The 15695-nt window shown below is 41.6% G+C and overlaps 2 protein-coding genes across 2 annotated transcripts in view; both read right to left on the bottom strand.

The window, feature by feature from the left end:
* Positions 1-1335, bottom strand: part of LOC145336518 (inter-alpha-trypsin inhibitor heavy chain H3-like) — a 55427-nt gene extending 54092 nt beyond the window's left edge. The window contains exons 1-2 of the mRNA XM_080181759.1: positions 964-1335; positions 26-85 (exon numbers count right to left, since the gene is read on the bottom strand). Of these exons, the coding sequence (XP_080037885.1) occupies positions 26-85; positions 964-1044 (141 nt within the window). The 5' untranslated portion in view covers positions 1045-1335. The remainder of the gene's footprint in view (positions 1-25; positions 86-963) is intronic.
* A 10883-nt stretch (positions 1336-12218) lies between these two features.
* LOC145341350 (inter-alpha-trypsin inhibitor heavy chain H3-like) overlaps positions 12219-15695 on the bottom strand; it is a 50055-nt gene continuing 46578 nt past the window's right edge. Inside the window, exons 20-23 of the mRNA XM_080186274.1 lie at positions 14992-15193; positions 13949-14121; positions 12468-12579; positions 12219-12363 (exon numbers count right to left, since the gene is read on the bottom strand). Of these exons, the coding sequence (XP_080042400.1) occupies positions 12219-12363; positions 12468-12579; positions 13949-14121; positions 14992-15193 (632 nt within the window). The remainder of the gene's footprint in view (positions 12364-12467; positions 12580-13948; positions 14122-14991; positions 15194-15695) is intronic.

Here is a 15695-nt window from a genome sequence, read left to right as displayed (position 1 = left end):
CATGCATGGACTCGCCGCTGAATACCTTCAGGGTTCTTCCGGATAGTCCCAGGACGTTTGACATGAAAGAGTTCGCAAAATTACTCTGCTCAAATATATAAAAAAACAAGTTTAAGCAGCACATCAACAAATTAAGAAAATTACAGCAATCTCGTACCAGAAATAATTTTAAAAGTTTAAATAGTACATCAACAATTGAGAAAATTATAACTACCACGTACTGGAAATGACTTAAAAAGTTTAAGCAGTACATCAACAATTGAGAAAATTACAAGTACTTTAACAAATTAACAAAACGATAGGTATATCTCACCAGAAACGATTTAAAATGTTTAAACAGTACATCAACAATTGAGAAAGTTATAACAATCCCGCACCAGAAATTATTTTAAAAATTTAAGAAGTACTTTAACAAATTAACAAAATGATAGCTATATCACACCAGGAATTATTTAAAAAGTTTAAACAGCACATCAATAAACTAGATTATAGCAATCTCGTACCAGAAACGATTTAAAAAGTTTAAACAGTACATCAACGATTGAGAAAATTATAACAATCCCGCACCAGAAATTATTTAAAAAGCTTAAGTACATCAACAAATTAACAAAATGTTAGCAATCTCGCGCCAGAAATTATTTTAAAAATTTGAACAGTACATCAACAAACACGATTATAGCAATCTCGTACCAGAAACGATTTAAAAAGTTTAAACAGTACTTCAACAATTGAGAAAATAATAACAATCTCCCAACAGATTTTTTTAAGTTTAAATACATTAACAAATTAACAAAATGATAGCAATCTCGCACCAAAAATGATTTAAAAAGTTTAAGCAGTGCATCAACAAATTAAGAAAAAATTAGCAATCTGGTACCAGAAATGTTTAATAAAGTTTAAAACACTAAATCAGCGATTTAAGGAATTTCTTATAAATACTTTGTAGCATAAGCCGTAGATTACCTGATGATGCTCTGATTCAGTTATTATGTAATCAGAGGATATTAAGGCAGGGATAGAAATCAGTAAGATAAGCGACAGCATTGTCTTAATTTTGCACTCTTGAGTTACAAGAAACTAGTTTTATTCTGAGCTCTGTGGGTAAACAACACTGGCATTGACCAAACTTTTACAATTGGCAAAAAGTTTTCAAAACAAAGACACTTTTGGACAAATTGCGCAATTTGCACAGTCTGACCCAAAGAACAGCTCCTATATGGAGATCAATGCAGTCATATAAATGAAAGAATTATATAGTTGCAGGAGCTCCGTGTGGTTTCACTTTGTTCGTCCGCTGTTGCTCTTTGGGACTAGATTGTTTACTGCAACTTCTCATCAATCGCTGCTCACAGATGGGGGCGGGAGCGCATGCGCGGCCTCAGTGCTCAGAGGACTGTCAGCGGCATTATTGGCAACTGCCTGCATCAAAGATGGCGCGCACCGAGTTGGGAGTCCTCCCAGACCAGCGTGAGGGCTCTCGGAGGACTGAGGAGTGAAGGATTCTCTGAACCGGTGCTCCCTGGTTGGCATGGAGGCTGGTGCCTTGGCAGCAGCAATGTTTAAATTGTTTGATATATATGTACAATATATACAAGTTATATATATCTATATGTACAATATATATAAGTTTTATATACAAATATATATGTACAATATATACAAAACACTTCACATGCACTGTAGGAAGTTTGAAGTGGTAGTTTTTGATGGGGATTATAGATGTGCTGGGTTTCAATGACCAACCTAGAACATCACTCTTTCATTCACAATTAAAGAATTCAATTGCAGTTAAAGAATTCAGACCATCCTCATCAGGCTAATTTTTCAGCAGTCTGAGCAGCACTACATGCTAACTCTGCTCACGCTCCAGGGACAACTCCACTCCTATGCTCCCATCACTTTTTTTATTTGTGTCACAAGTTGTTTGTCCATCGTCATCGATGAGGACTTCGACACCATTAGTCATTTTGAGGCTGGTTGCGGTGTGTCCGAAGATGACTGATCAGGCCAATTCGGGCACGGAATGTCCTGACACATATTGGACAGACTTGTGTAGACACTGTAGTTGTTGCGCTGGTGGCTCTGGATTTGCACAGCTCGCGCTTAAGTTGTGCATATTTTGCAGACTGAAGAGTGCATTATAGTTATCTGTGGGACCCTCGGCACATTTCTCTCGAAAATGCTTAGCTGAACATACCGCCTGTTGTGCCAGGCCATTGGACTATGGATATAGGGGCTGTTCATGATGTGCTCAAAATTCCACGTTGCTGCAAAGTTTCTAAATACAATGGAGACAAATTGGCGAGCAGTACCTATCATAAATCTCTGAGGGATCCAACACATCCTCTTTCTTAATGTCTACATGCTCAAGCTTTTCAGTCTGCTGCAAATCTGCACTACAACCACCAAGATCCTTTTCCACTGTGAATACTGAAGTAAAGTATTCATTGAGTACGTCTGCTATTTCTACTGGTTCTATACAAATTTTCCCACCGTCACACTTGATAGGTCCTATTCCTTCACATCTTATCCTCTTGCTCTTCACATACTTGTAGAACGCCTTGAGGTTTTCCTTAATCGTGCTTGCCAAGTCCTTCTCATGACCCCTTCTGGCTCCCGTAATTTCCTTCTTAAGTTCCTTCCTACTAGCCGTATACTCTTCTAGATCTCTAACGTTACCTAGCTCCCTGAACTTTTGTAAGCTTTTCTTTTCTTCTTGACTAAATTTATTACAGCTTTCGTGCGCCATAGTTCCTGCAACCTACCATAATTTCCCCGTCTCTTGGAACGTTGCTGTGCTGAACTCCAGACAAATATTCCTCGAAAATTTGCCACATTTCTTATGTATATTTCCCCGAGAAAACCTCTTTCCAATTTATGCCTCTAATTTCCTGCCTGATAGCCTCATAATTCCCCTTACTCCAATTAAACACTTTCCTAGCTTGTCTGATCCTATCTCTCTTCAATGCTAATGTAAAGGAGATAGAGTTATGCTCACCATCCCCAAAATGCTCCCCCACTGAGAGATCTGACACCTGTGGAGGTTCATTTCCCAATACCAAATCAAGTATAGCCTCTCCTCTTGTAGGCTTATCCACATACTGTGTCAGGAAACCCTCCTGAACACACCCAACAAATCAACTTTTCAGACTGATTATTTAGCATGCAGACTCTCATGGCTCTTTGTAGTGTTAAAACTTTCCCTCACAGCAGACAGGATTGCTGGGGTCCCCGCAGACTATTCGATTCCTGAATAACTCATTGGTAAGGGAACCAAATGCATAATTGTTTGCTAAGATTTTCCATGTAGATTGTATTCTTTCATCAGATCTTTGGTTTGTAGAGTTTAAAAACCCATCTGGTTCACTAATGCCCTTTTGGGAAACAAATCTGCCCTTCTTACCTGATCTGGCCTACATGTGACTTCAGATCCACAGCTATGTGGTTGACTCTTAAATGCCCTTTAATATCTTGTTGTGCATTTCCTTTAAATTGATCACTGGGAATTCAAATCTCTTGTTTGAAGTTATTAGTTTCTACAGCGATTGTAACGTAATGGATCTTTTATATCCATTTCCATCACATGCAAGATAAATGCAACTTACATAGGAGGACAGCTAATTATCCAGCTGAATGTATAGACGAGCTCCGTCCTGATAAACAGCCTGTAAATGATTTATTAAACCCAAATTAATTCCAGAAGGATCCTCTATTGATTAGACAACTCCCAGAAAGAATTATTCAAAGCTTTTGAAATTCATTTTATTTCTGTCATGCCATATCCTATAAATTGAATTTAAGACACGAGAGTGACATTGGTTTGATTGAAAATCAATTTGTACCTCATGAATCGTAACAAAGCTGTACATCAAGTTCAAATCTGGTGACTGGTTCATGTTTAAGAAATACAATCATTAAGAAAACAACGCTTCTATGGTTTCAATTCCAACACCTCCTTAATAAGTGTAACAATCTCTTCCTTATATAAGAGCATAGGAAATAAGACCATAGGACATAGGAGCAGAATTAGGCCTCTCGGTCCATCGAGTCTGCTTCATCATTCAATCATGGCTGATATTATTTTCATCCCCATTATCCTGCCCTTTCCCCATGACCCCTGATCCCCTTATCAATCAGGAACCTATCTATCTCTGTCTTAAAGATAATGACCTGACCTCCACAGCTTTGTACGGCAAAGAGTTTTATGGATTCACCACTCTCTGGCTGAAGAAATTCCTCCTCATCTCTGTTTTACTCTGAGGTTATGCCCTCTGGTTCTAGTTTTTCCAAATATTGGAAACATCCTCTCCACGTCCACTCTATCCAGGCCTTGCAGTATTCTGTAAGTTTCAATAAGATCCCCCTTCATCCTGCTAAACTCCAAAGAGTACAAACCCAGAGTCCTCAACTGTTCCTCATACAACAAGCTCTTCATTCCAGGGATCATTCTTGTGAATCTCCTTTTGACCCTTTCCAAGGCCAGCACACCCTTCCTTAGATACAGGGCCCAAAATTGTTCACACTACTCCAAATGGGGTCTGACCAGAGCCTTATACAGCTTCAGAAGTACATCTCTGCTCTTGTATTCTATAAAAGCAGGAGTAGGCCATTTGTCCCCTCAAACCTGCTCCATCATTCAACTAGATCATGGCTAATGTTCTACTTATATGCAATTTTCCTGTACTATTGCCAAATTCCTCAATATATTTAGTATTTAAAAATTTATTGATCTCTGTCATGAATATACTCCATGTCTGCGCCTCTGGGATAGAAAATTTCAAAGATTCATTATCATCTCAGTGAAGAAATTCCTCTTCATCTCTGTCCTCAATGAGCCATGTCTTATTCTGGGATTTTGTCTTTAGTTCTAGGCCTCTGCATTCATTGGGATATTTCTCTTGATCCATATGTCTGCCCACTACTTTGTTCTCAACTCAAACTCAGAATGACAATGGATCCGTTTCTGAAAGTATGGCTTCTAGATGGATCCACTTCCTTCGTAGGCCACAAGGCCCTCCTTGGTATTGGAGTCCAGCGCTGCATATGGTCTAGTTCCTGTAGCATTCAGCTGAACATGGTCCACCTCCAAAGTTACGCGTACAGGATCACCAATTTTGAATGTATGTGTCCGGCTGTGCATGGTGTGATCATTTTGTTTCCATCTCACCTTCCCTTCCAAATTGGGAAACATCAAATCCAGATGAACACAAGCGGCGTTTCAGCAGCAGCTCTGATGGCGTGGAGCCTGTAGTCTTTGGTATTGTGTGGTAACTCTGGAAGGAATTTGGATAGACAAGACTCCAAACTACCTGCAGCCAACTTCTTCGTACTGGTTTAAAGGTCTGAGCAGCTCTTTCGGTGAGACCATTTGCCGAAGGATGCCGGGGGGGCAGTCTTTATATGCCAGATGACATTCAGGTCTGTGAACTGCTGAAATTCTGTGCTGGTGAAAGATGTCCCATTGTCAGAGACAGTGATCCCAGGCAACCCATATAAAGGAGCGATGCAGCTTCACAATTGTTGCAGCTGAAGTTGGCGTCTTTACCTTGTAGACCACAAACCTCCTTGAATGTGTATCGATGAGTAACAGGAACTTGGTGCCTAGAAACAGTCCCACAAAGCCAATGTGCAATCTGGTCAAATGATAACCAGGCCATTCCCATGGGTAAAGGTGAGGTGAAGAAGCTGTTCCTGTGCAGTTGGCAAAGGGAACAGTGTTTAACCATATCCTTGAGATCACTGTTAAACCCTGGTCACCAGCTATAACTACATGCCAACATCTTCATCCCTAATGTGCCCGGGTGTGCACTGTGAAGCTCTGCTAAGAGTGGTTCTCTTTCCTGGAAAGGGACCATGACTCTGGAACCCTTCAGTAAAATGCTGTCATGGCAATTCAGTCCAGTGCTTCTGGAATAAAAGGAACACAGGTCATCAGACACTGGCATACTTGGCCAACCTTGTAAAACAAAGTGTTTAACTCTTAACAGTACTAGGTTTTTGTTTGTCCAATTCTTGATCTGTTTAGTGCCATAAGGGTGATGAATCCAAGAAATTTAACAACATTAATTCTTGTGGAATGGATATTTTGGCAGAATTACCCAACAACAGAAGACGACTAAGTGCGTCTGCATTGGCTATATGCAAGCCAGGGCAGTACATGAATGTGTTCTAATAAGATGACAGTGTCAGACTCAATGCTGGATTCTCACTGAAGCTATAGATGGGATAGCTTTGTCTTCACTTAATAAGTCTGTCAGCAGCTTTTGGTCAGACATCATTGTTAACTGTTGCTGTGCAGATATTGGTGAAACATCTCGGCACTAATCACAACTGATGGTGCTTCTTTCTCCAGCATGCAGCAATCTTTTACAGCTTGTGAGAGTGTTCTTGGAACGTAGCTGATGGGTTTTTCTGACCTATTCTCCATTCGGTGGGACAGTATAGCTCCTGTGCGATAGGGAGAATTGTCACATATCAGCACTAGCTTTCAAGTTGGATCATAATGTTCCACAAGTGAAATGACTTGAAGCAGTTTTCTCATTGCTGTGAACCCCATGACCTGTGGTGGTTCTTCCTCAATAACAGGTGGAATGGTGCAAACAGTGGACAGATTAGGTAAGAAACGGCTGTGGTAATTTATCATCTCTAGGAAAGACTTACCTCCTGTCACATTGCGGGGTGATGGTGTGTCTTTAATGGCTCAAACCTTGTCTTCAACAGGATCCACTCTCACAACATCCACATTGTGGCCAAGGTAGGTTACCTCTGATGCCTGGAATGTGCATTTCTCTCTCTCCAAGCACATACCTGCTTCCATAAATCTTTTCAGCACTTCCTCAAAGTGGGCTAAATGTTCAGCTTCAGTCAGTCCAGTGATAAGGATCTCATGTAAGTACATGACCACGGAAGTTCCTGCAGGAGATCTTCATAGTTCGCTGAGAAATGGCACATGCAAATGAAATTCTGAAAGGTGCGCTGGGGTGGAGGCCTCTTATTTATATTTATTTTTACGTACTCCCTTGATGTGTTCAATTCCAACTGCTGATAGGTATGATTCATATCTAGTTAGGTGAATGACTTGCCCCCTGCTAACTTGGCATAAAAAGTAATCAATTCTGGGAATGGAGTACTTGTCTAACTTTGCTGTTCCATTGACCATCATTTTGTAATTACCACATAGATATATGATCTGGTCTCACAATAAGAACCAGAAGAATGGATGCAACCTATTCAGAAAATGAACAGACTGAATTATTTCTGGATTTTCCAATCTATACAACTCTGCTTCCACTTTTTCTCTGAAGGAGTAAGGCAGCAGCTGAGCCTTAAAAACAGTGTGGTTACCTGGAGACTGACGTGTATTTGAGCTTGCAGTTTTCATCCTGGAAAAGAGCATCATATTTCTTCAAGAGCTCTGGAATTCGATTGGATGTCAAATGGAATATTTTAGACCAGTCTAGTTTTATTTTTCATAGTCAACCTCAATCCAAAGGGCTGGGCCTCTCTGCTTCTGCAGAAAGCTGGGTTGTTGGTAGCAGACAGGAACAGTAGCAATGCCGTTGATATAAATCGGCTTTCCAGTGTAGATTTTCAGTTGGATGGATGTGCTCTCCTATGACTTACCTTCTTCACTAATGTTCTTGAATGTGTGCTCCCCAACAACAGTAGCTGAAGCACCAATGCCCATCTCTATCTGCAGTTGCTTGCTTTTCACCTGCACTATCATTACAACAGAGGCAGATTCAACAGCCATCACCTAATACAGAGAGTATGCAGCAGCCGCAGGCAGCATCAGCTTCTGCAGTGCCAGTTGACTCAATCAGATTTGCGCTCTGTTCCACTACTGGTTTATATTTTGTTCTGCACTGCCTAGCCAGGTGTCCTTTCTTGTGACAGTGGCATTCTGCCTCTCTAAATCTGCATGATGCGTCCGCCACACGATTCCCTCCACACCTATCGCAAAAGTGTACCTTGTCAGCTGATGCATTGTAAGTAGGCTTCCTAACCTGATATTTGTTAGACTGGGAATCGCTATACTCAGTGGCAGACTTCTGCCTAATATAGTGCAGTGCTCCATTATTTCTCTGCTGCTAATCTGGGGACTCTTTTGCGGCACCCTCCATGACAAGAGAAAGTTCCAGAGCATGCTTCCTTCGGCCAGCAAGCAGCACTATGTGCCTTTGTTGTTCACCCTGCAGCATATCATTCAAGACAGGACCAACATCATCGTATACACTACTCAGTACTCAGTTCACCACAGGTTCACTCAGGCTCGCCACAAAGGTGGCAAATATATTCTCCTAGAGCACTAACTATCATGTTGAACTTGAAGCGCTGAATGATTGCAGAATATTTTGATGAAAATGGGACTTTACAAAATCTGCCAACTCGCTATACAATTTAGCAGTGAGGTTCCTGATGAGATTATACGTTTTACTCCTGCAAATGCTCAATAGTACTCATGATGTGGGTATGCCGGCGTTGGACTGGCGTAAACACAGTAAAAAGTCTGACAACACCAGGTTTTAGTCCAACCGATTTATTTGATAATAGACTCACAAGCTTTTGGGGTTAGCCCCTTCATCAGGTGAATGGAGAGTTCTGGCCTCAGACAGAGCATATAAAGCACAGACAGTTTAGAGGTTATTGATTAGAATGCGAATCCTTACACCTAACCTGCTGTTCAAGACCTGAAGTGGCTGACAATGTGAGTGGAAGGAGCACTCACGGGCATTCAGCCTGTGACCTTTGGGTAAGCATTCTCCAAGGCGGCCTTCACGACACACGACAGTGCACAGTCGCTGAACAGAGACTGATAGCCAAGTTCCGCACACATGAGGACGGTCTCAACAAGGATCTTGGGTTCATGTCGCACTATCTGTAACCCCCGTGACTTGCCTGGGTTCGCAAAACCTCACTTACTGTACTGTCTGGAGACAATACACATCTCTGTAACCTGTGATCAGTGCTCCTTCCACTCGGGCGCCGCAACAGCTCAGTGACTAGCACTGCTAGCTGTGCAGATACATGGATTTGGGCCTGTGTCTGTGGGAGTTTGCGCATTCTCCCTGTGGTTGCGTGGGTTTCCTCCGGGCGCTGCGGTTTCCTCCCACACCCCAAAGATGTGCTCTTAGGCTGATTGGTTTACCAAATTGACACTATTCTCCCCTGAATCTGGCTAAGTTAGGGGTTCCATTCGTAGACACGCAGGGTAGAACAGGTGTAGGATGATGCGGCGGCATGGGCTCGTTGGGCCAAAGGGCCTGTTTCCCGTGCTGGGTTGTTCTTTGTTCTTTGTTCTTTAAACCAAGCATCTTGACATACTGATTCCAGTCCTCGGCATCTGCACCGTACAGGTCGACCCTCTGTGCAACAGCACGATAAGTGAGACTTTCTTTTAGTTGCTCTTGTGCTTTTGCTGTGTTTCCCCTGTTTACCACTTTAAGAACATTACTGCTTTAAGAGCTGCCAGGGCAAATCCTTTTTTTTGCTCTGCTGTGTCTGCAGCTTTCTGTGATTCCAAGATTCCCATTCTTTTTGGGATCTCAGCGATCGTGGGCGTCTTTCGCTCCTGGGTAACTCTGCCCGTTGGTCAAATTGTGTATGATGAAGAAACATTGTGACAATCACTGCCTTTAAACTTCACAAATTTGTGTGTGTTTTTTCCCTTTGCGGTTTGGACTCAGGGCGCACTACTCTTTGAAGTTACAAGTTGCCGGTTTTGTGGTTTTCTCACACTCTTAAGAATCATGGGCTGCTCCATTTTTGGTTTACAAAACTTTTGAACCTTTTCTTAAAAACAATCTGCGGCAATTCTGTCCTGAGTAGTTCTGACTCATTTTAGGAACTACCATCCAGGTGAGTCCTAAGTTTCTTTATTCACTGTACAATTCCTCACTGTCCCCAAAAACCGTGGTACTCACTGCATTATGCAGCATCATTTGACTTTATCCTCATCGCCACTGTAATATCTTGAGGCAGGAGCAAACAAGCATAAGCTTTATTGGGAACATTCATGGAGCTATTCATAACTTTTTGCCCTTTGGCTGTCCAGGGCAGGCACTGCCCATCCCCACCGGTTGATTAGCAGGAGTGCAGAGAATCCACTTGGACGTGATCTCGCTAATCGCCTCACACCCGACTTTACCAAGCTTTCAAGCACAATACAGTGGTAAAATCAGGCCCAATATATGATGTATTTGGACCCTTAGTATCATGCTTGAATTTGTTTGCGGGCTGCGTGATGGTACAATGGTTAGCACTGCTGCCTCACAGCACCAGGGACTCTGCTCCGATTCCCAGCTTGTGTTACTGTCTGTGCGGAGTCTGCACATTCTTCCCATGTCTGCATGAGTTTCCTCTGGGTGCACCGGTTTCCTCCCACAGTATGAAAGATACGCTGGTTAAGTGCATTGGCCATGCTAAATTCTCCCTCAGTGTACCCGAACAGGTAGCAGAGTGTGGCAACTAGAGGATTTTCATGGTAACTTCACTGCAGCGTTAATGTAAGCCTACTAATAAATAAACTTAAGTAAATACATTTATAAATAAATTTAAGATTTCTTTTATTCAGAAAGTAGTAGGAATCAGGAACTCAAAATGCCTCATTGGGTAAGAGAAGCAGAATGCTTCATAACATTTAAAAAATATTTGGGCTTCCATTTAAAGCTGTAACTTACAAGGGTATGAACTAACAGCTGAAAAGTGGGATTGGGCTGAGTGATTACTTGTCAACAGATGGGGACACGATGGGCCTCCTTCACATTTAAAGGAAACACATGGGAACTTAATTTAATGCCAAGCTGAAGATGTGTTTGTCTGAAGAGAAGTTGGGGATATATAATAGGAAATCAGAACCCACAGGTTAAAGAACAGTAATAACAATGCATGGATTAAAATGAGTTTAAAATAAAATTGATTTATTTGTTTACAAGTGCAAGAATACCTAAGGCAAATGTGACATGTTTCCAATGATTAAGCACCTTATCAGAAACACTTCAGTCATTAAAGACCATGTAAAGCCTCATTTCAGAGCCTGTTGCATATTGGAGGATACACAAATTTCCTTCATGTGAACACCAGAGAGACATTGTTCAATGTTGCCATTCAAGTTCACTAAATAACAATTGAGTAGCAACAGTTAAATTTATCAAAAACGCTTTTGGAACCAACTTGATATTGCTAAATTACAAGGTGACTAGATGTACCATTTTTCCAATACATAACCTGCCATGGGATGAATGTGTAATTGCCTTTGTAGAGAGAATTGATACCAGAATTTCCGCATTTATCACAGTGGGGGAATTTCCCCCCAGCCCCTTGGAAATGGGGTTCTGTGGAGAGTTGGAAGGTGTGTGTGTGTCGGGGTGATGGTGAGGGTGGGGGAGGAGTTTTGGCGCTAGGAAAATCTGTCGAAAGTGGGATGAGTCAGTTTGCGGACGTGTTCCCACATCTGGTCACTTTATTCAGAGACAGGAACAGATGTTGAGACAGCAGAGAGAAAGAAATTGAGGTCACTGATGAGGCAATTGTCAGGCATGTTCACTGGATACTTAAAATATGCTTAGGGGAGCATAACTCCCGCTCACTGGAGGCAGGTGTGTGTCTGAAGAATGGCAAGATGGTAAGATGGCAATCATCTGGAAGCACATGCCTGCCACACTACCAGTCTCACAAGGAGACTCCAGTAGCAGTGTGAAAGAGCTTTCTAATACCATCAGCTTACTCTCCATTTCATTACATTGCCTCAGGTTCCTCAGCACTTTCACTGTCACCATAGTAATCACTACTGATTGAGCTCTGACCAAACCTTCCACCTCCTGAGCCCACCTGCTATTCTTGAACGGACAGTGATCTCGGAGGAGAGGTCTTCATTGACCAGTGAGATTGTGGCTGAAGCCCCAATGCTGTCAGAAGGAGGGTCAGAGCCTGAAAATGCTCCTGATGCCTGAACCTTTTCAGAATCTGGAAGATTTGGCCCACGGAGTCAGCATTAGAGCTCACCTTGCAACACCTGGTTCCACTCTTAACACACGCAGACCAAATTTGGGTATTTTCCATGGGCAACTTTGGACACAGAAGTTTATAATGAAAGAGACAGAAAGTGATTGCAGACGTGAGTTTTAACACATATATAAGTATCTGACATATAAAGTGATTGAACAATAAAGCCATGTAAGACATAATAAAGGGATAATCTTTCACCCTTCCCTCTCGGATTACGCATGTAGTGAGTCAAATAAAGAAGAAACAAAGTAGTCAGTGGGAATTCCATCAATAAATCCTTTCCCGTTATAGTGGACAAACCAGCATGGGATATTGGTTCCTTGCTTTGGATCAAATCTGTAATCTTTCTGGTATCCCCTAAAATTGGAATCATCAATAAAGTATACGTAAGAAACTTACAGAGAAATTACAACTATTAAAAGGACCCATCAAAAGTGCTAATACTATTTTAGCAACATTACCTTGTCACCCTGAGTTTGTGACCTTTTACAATCATTGTTGCATCAGGTTTGCCTTCATCTAAGCCAGGACGAATGTTATATACCTCAGCACTTACTTCATGGAAAAACTGGCCTGTGTCAAAATAGAGATAAATTAATTTGACTGGAAAGTCACAAATAATGGTGCAGGATATGGAAGAAGAATAAAGAAAATGTATTTCATTCTACCACTGAGGGTGACCTAATGGTTCATACAGGATGAATGGGTTTAGATGCTGTTGCTGAATGCTGTGATTAAACTGTTACGAAAGTCAACTTACGTTCAGGCAGCTAAAGGCACGGCTGCCAATGGAGTGGCAATTAAAATTGGGGAAGCGGAATTGGCAACAAGCTGAGTTTGAATGGTGCCATACTGCTAGACCATTAATCCAGAAACTCAGTTAATGTTCTGGGGACCTGGCTTCAAATCCCGCCATGGCATTTAATGGAATTTGAATTCAATTAAAAAAAAACTGGAATTAAGAATCCACTGATGATCATGAAACCATTGTTGATTGTCTGAAAAATCCATCAGGTTCACTAACGTCCTTTAGGGAAGGAAATCTACTTGATTTGGCCTACACTTGACTCCAGAGCCACAGCAATGTGGTTGACTCTCAAATGCCCTGCAAGGGCAACTAGGGATGGCAATAAATGCTGGCCAGTCAGTGATGCCCAAGTCCCATGAATGAATAAAAAAAACCCCATAGCCTTGAACATGGAGGTCAGAAACTTCAACAGCCGACGGATCTCAGAGCTTTTGTGCATGCACAGATCTGGAGCAGGTTTGCATTTTAATTTCTTTGGGCTCAGTTCGCCCGTGCTTGAAGAAAAATCTGGGGCAAAAGCTCAATCATTTAACAGGTAGCAGAGTGCCATGGATGACTAGTATCCCAAGTAGGAAACAGGGCGAAGGCCCAATGGAAGTGTCCCAGAAAGGCGACAGGAAGGAATCTCAGATCAGTTAAAAGTAGGTAGAGGAATGCAGTGAGCAGACTTTAAGTGAAGGTGGCTCAGCAGAAGCTCTGGTAATTGATAAGAGCCCAGGGGAAAACCTAGTAATCAAAAAGGCCTTGGGAGAAACCCAGAAGATCAAAAAAGCAGCCGAAGGTTGATGACTCCATGCTACAGGCTGCTGGGGTGAAGTTACACCTTTGTAGAGGGTGGATAGGCTCTAGGGAGTCAGGAGGTGAGTTACTTGCCGCAGTTTTCCTAGCCTCTGACTTGCTCTCGTAGCCACTGTGTTTATGTGGTGAGTCCAACTGAGTTTCTGGTCAATGGTAACCCCAAGGATATTGACAGTAGGAGATTCAGTGATAGTAACACCATTGAATGTCAAGGGGTGGTGGTTAAAGTGTCTCTTATTGGTGATGGTCATTGCCTGGCATTTGTGTGGCTTAAGGCACAGCCTTGCTGGTAACGTGTTTAACTATGTTTGAGCAGCCAGTAAAGTGAATACATACCAAGTAATCCATGGGTCATATTTGAGAGCCTGTGGCTGTCAAGTGTATAAAATCCCAGAAAGTCTCTATGCAAAGGATGATTTTTCCAAACCCGATGCAGCACAATAACAAATGTTGCAACATCATCCACAGTCAGTGTGAAATTCCTTTCCTTCATGATGGAGATTGAGAGACTAGGAAATAAATTTAGAAATTATAGATTATGCCGTGTCTAAACTTCAGTATACTGAATGCAGACAAATAAAACTCTCAAAATTATTAATTTTATAAATCCATTATTAATAAATAAGAATACAATCCATAAAATCCCACTACAGATAGTAGTCTGTTATATCTCTCTTAACATCTGCCACTGAATGTTGGCAGGGTAAATATTTTTGCCCTTGTTTATTTCTGTTTTTCTGTGAAAAAAAATTCTCAAAAACTAATGGATGGATTTGAACACATTGGGAGTGGCTGAAGAAATAAGTTTTTTTTCTTTTTTATTCATTTGTGGGACATGGGCGTCACTGGCTGGCCAGCATTTATTGCCCATCACTAACTGTCCTTGAGAAGGTGGTGGCGAGCTGCCTTCTTGAATCGCTGCAGTCCATGTATTGTGGGTTGACCCACAATGCCAATAGGGAAAGAATTCCAGGATTTTGACCCAGCAACTGCAAAGGGACATCAATATATTTCCAAGTCAGGAGTGGTTTGGAGAGGAACTTGCAGGTGGGAGTGTTCCCATCTATCTGTTGCCCTTGTCCTCCTAGGTGGAAGTGGTCATGGGTTTGGAAGGTGCTGTCTAAGGATCATTGGTGAGTTCCTTCAGTGCATCTTGTTGACAGTGCACACTGCTGCTACTGAGCGTCAATGGTGGAGGGAGTGGATGTTTGTAGATGTAGTGCCAATCACGTGGGCTGCTTTGTCCTGGATAGTGTCAAGCTTCTTGAGTGTTGTTGGAGCTGCACCCATCCAGGCAAGTAGGGAGTGTTCCATCACACTCCTGACTTGTGACTCCTAGATGGTGGGTGTAGACAAATGTGTTGCTGCATAAACTGTACCTCTCTCTTGTTAAAGATGCTGTTGCTGACCAAGGGAAAATAATTTTGTCTTCTCCATGAAACACTGTAATCATTTTAGTCGATACTTCAACTTTCAGATCCATTTTGTTGTTCAAAATACCAAACTTTCCAAAGTATGTATTTATTTTCATACTATTTTGTATTTGCTTCTCTCCAATCAGCTCTCCATTTACCACAAAACCTGGATGAAAATTTCAAAACACATCAATTAATGTACAATGTCAAATTAAACTCAGGAGAATCATTTTCTTTCATTGAGCCAAATTTTGAGTGCAAATAATTGTAAAAGGGACTAACAGCAAACGGTTAATCATTTGGGCCCACGGAATTATCTTTAGCTTAGAAAACAAAAGAAACACTAGGAATGAGACACAACATTTTGGTGAAGTTAATGAGGAATCCCTTATTATAATAGCTATGACATTTCTAGAAAAAATCTTTTTTGATTTTATGTATATGTGGGTTACATTCAGGACCATTAACTAAGTTGACAAAAAAATTGTGCTCTAAATAATCTACAATGACTTTAGTCTCTAGGAAGACAAAGGATGATTGGGATTCAGCAAAGTGGCCACAAAATCAATGATTCAGGAATTAATTGCAGAAAGGAGCAATCTGTGTCTACTGTCTTTTATTTCTGGAATGTTAGTTCAGAGATTTTTTTTATTTGTTCGTGGGCTGTG

Source organism: Carcharhinus amblyrhynchos, chromosome 3, assembly GCF_965287045.1.
Source record: "Carcharhinus amblyrhynchos chromosome 3, sCarAmb.v2.hapA, whole genome shotgun sequence".
Classification (NCBI taxonomy): domain Eukaryota; kingdom Metazoa; phylum Chordata; class Chondrichthyes; order Carcharhiniformes; family Carcharhinidae; genus Carcharhinus; species Carcharhinus amblyrhynchos.
This window is presented reverse-complemented; position numbering and strand designations above follow the sequence as displayed.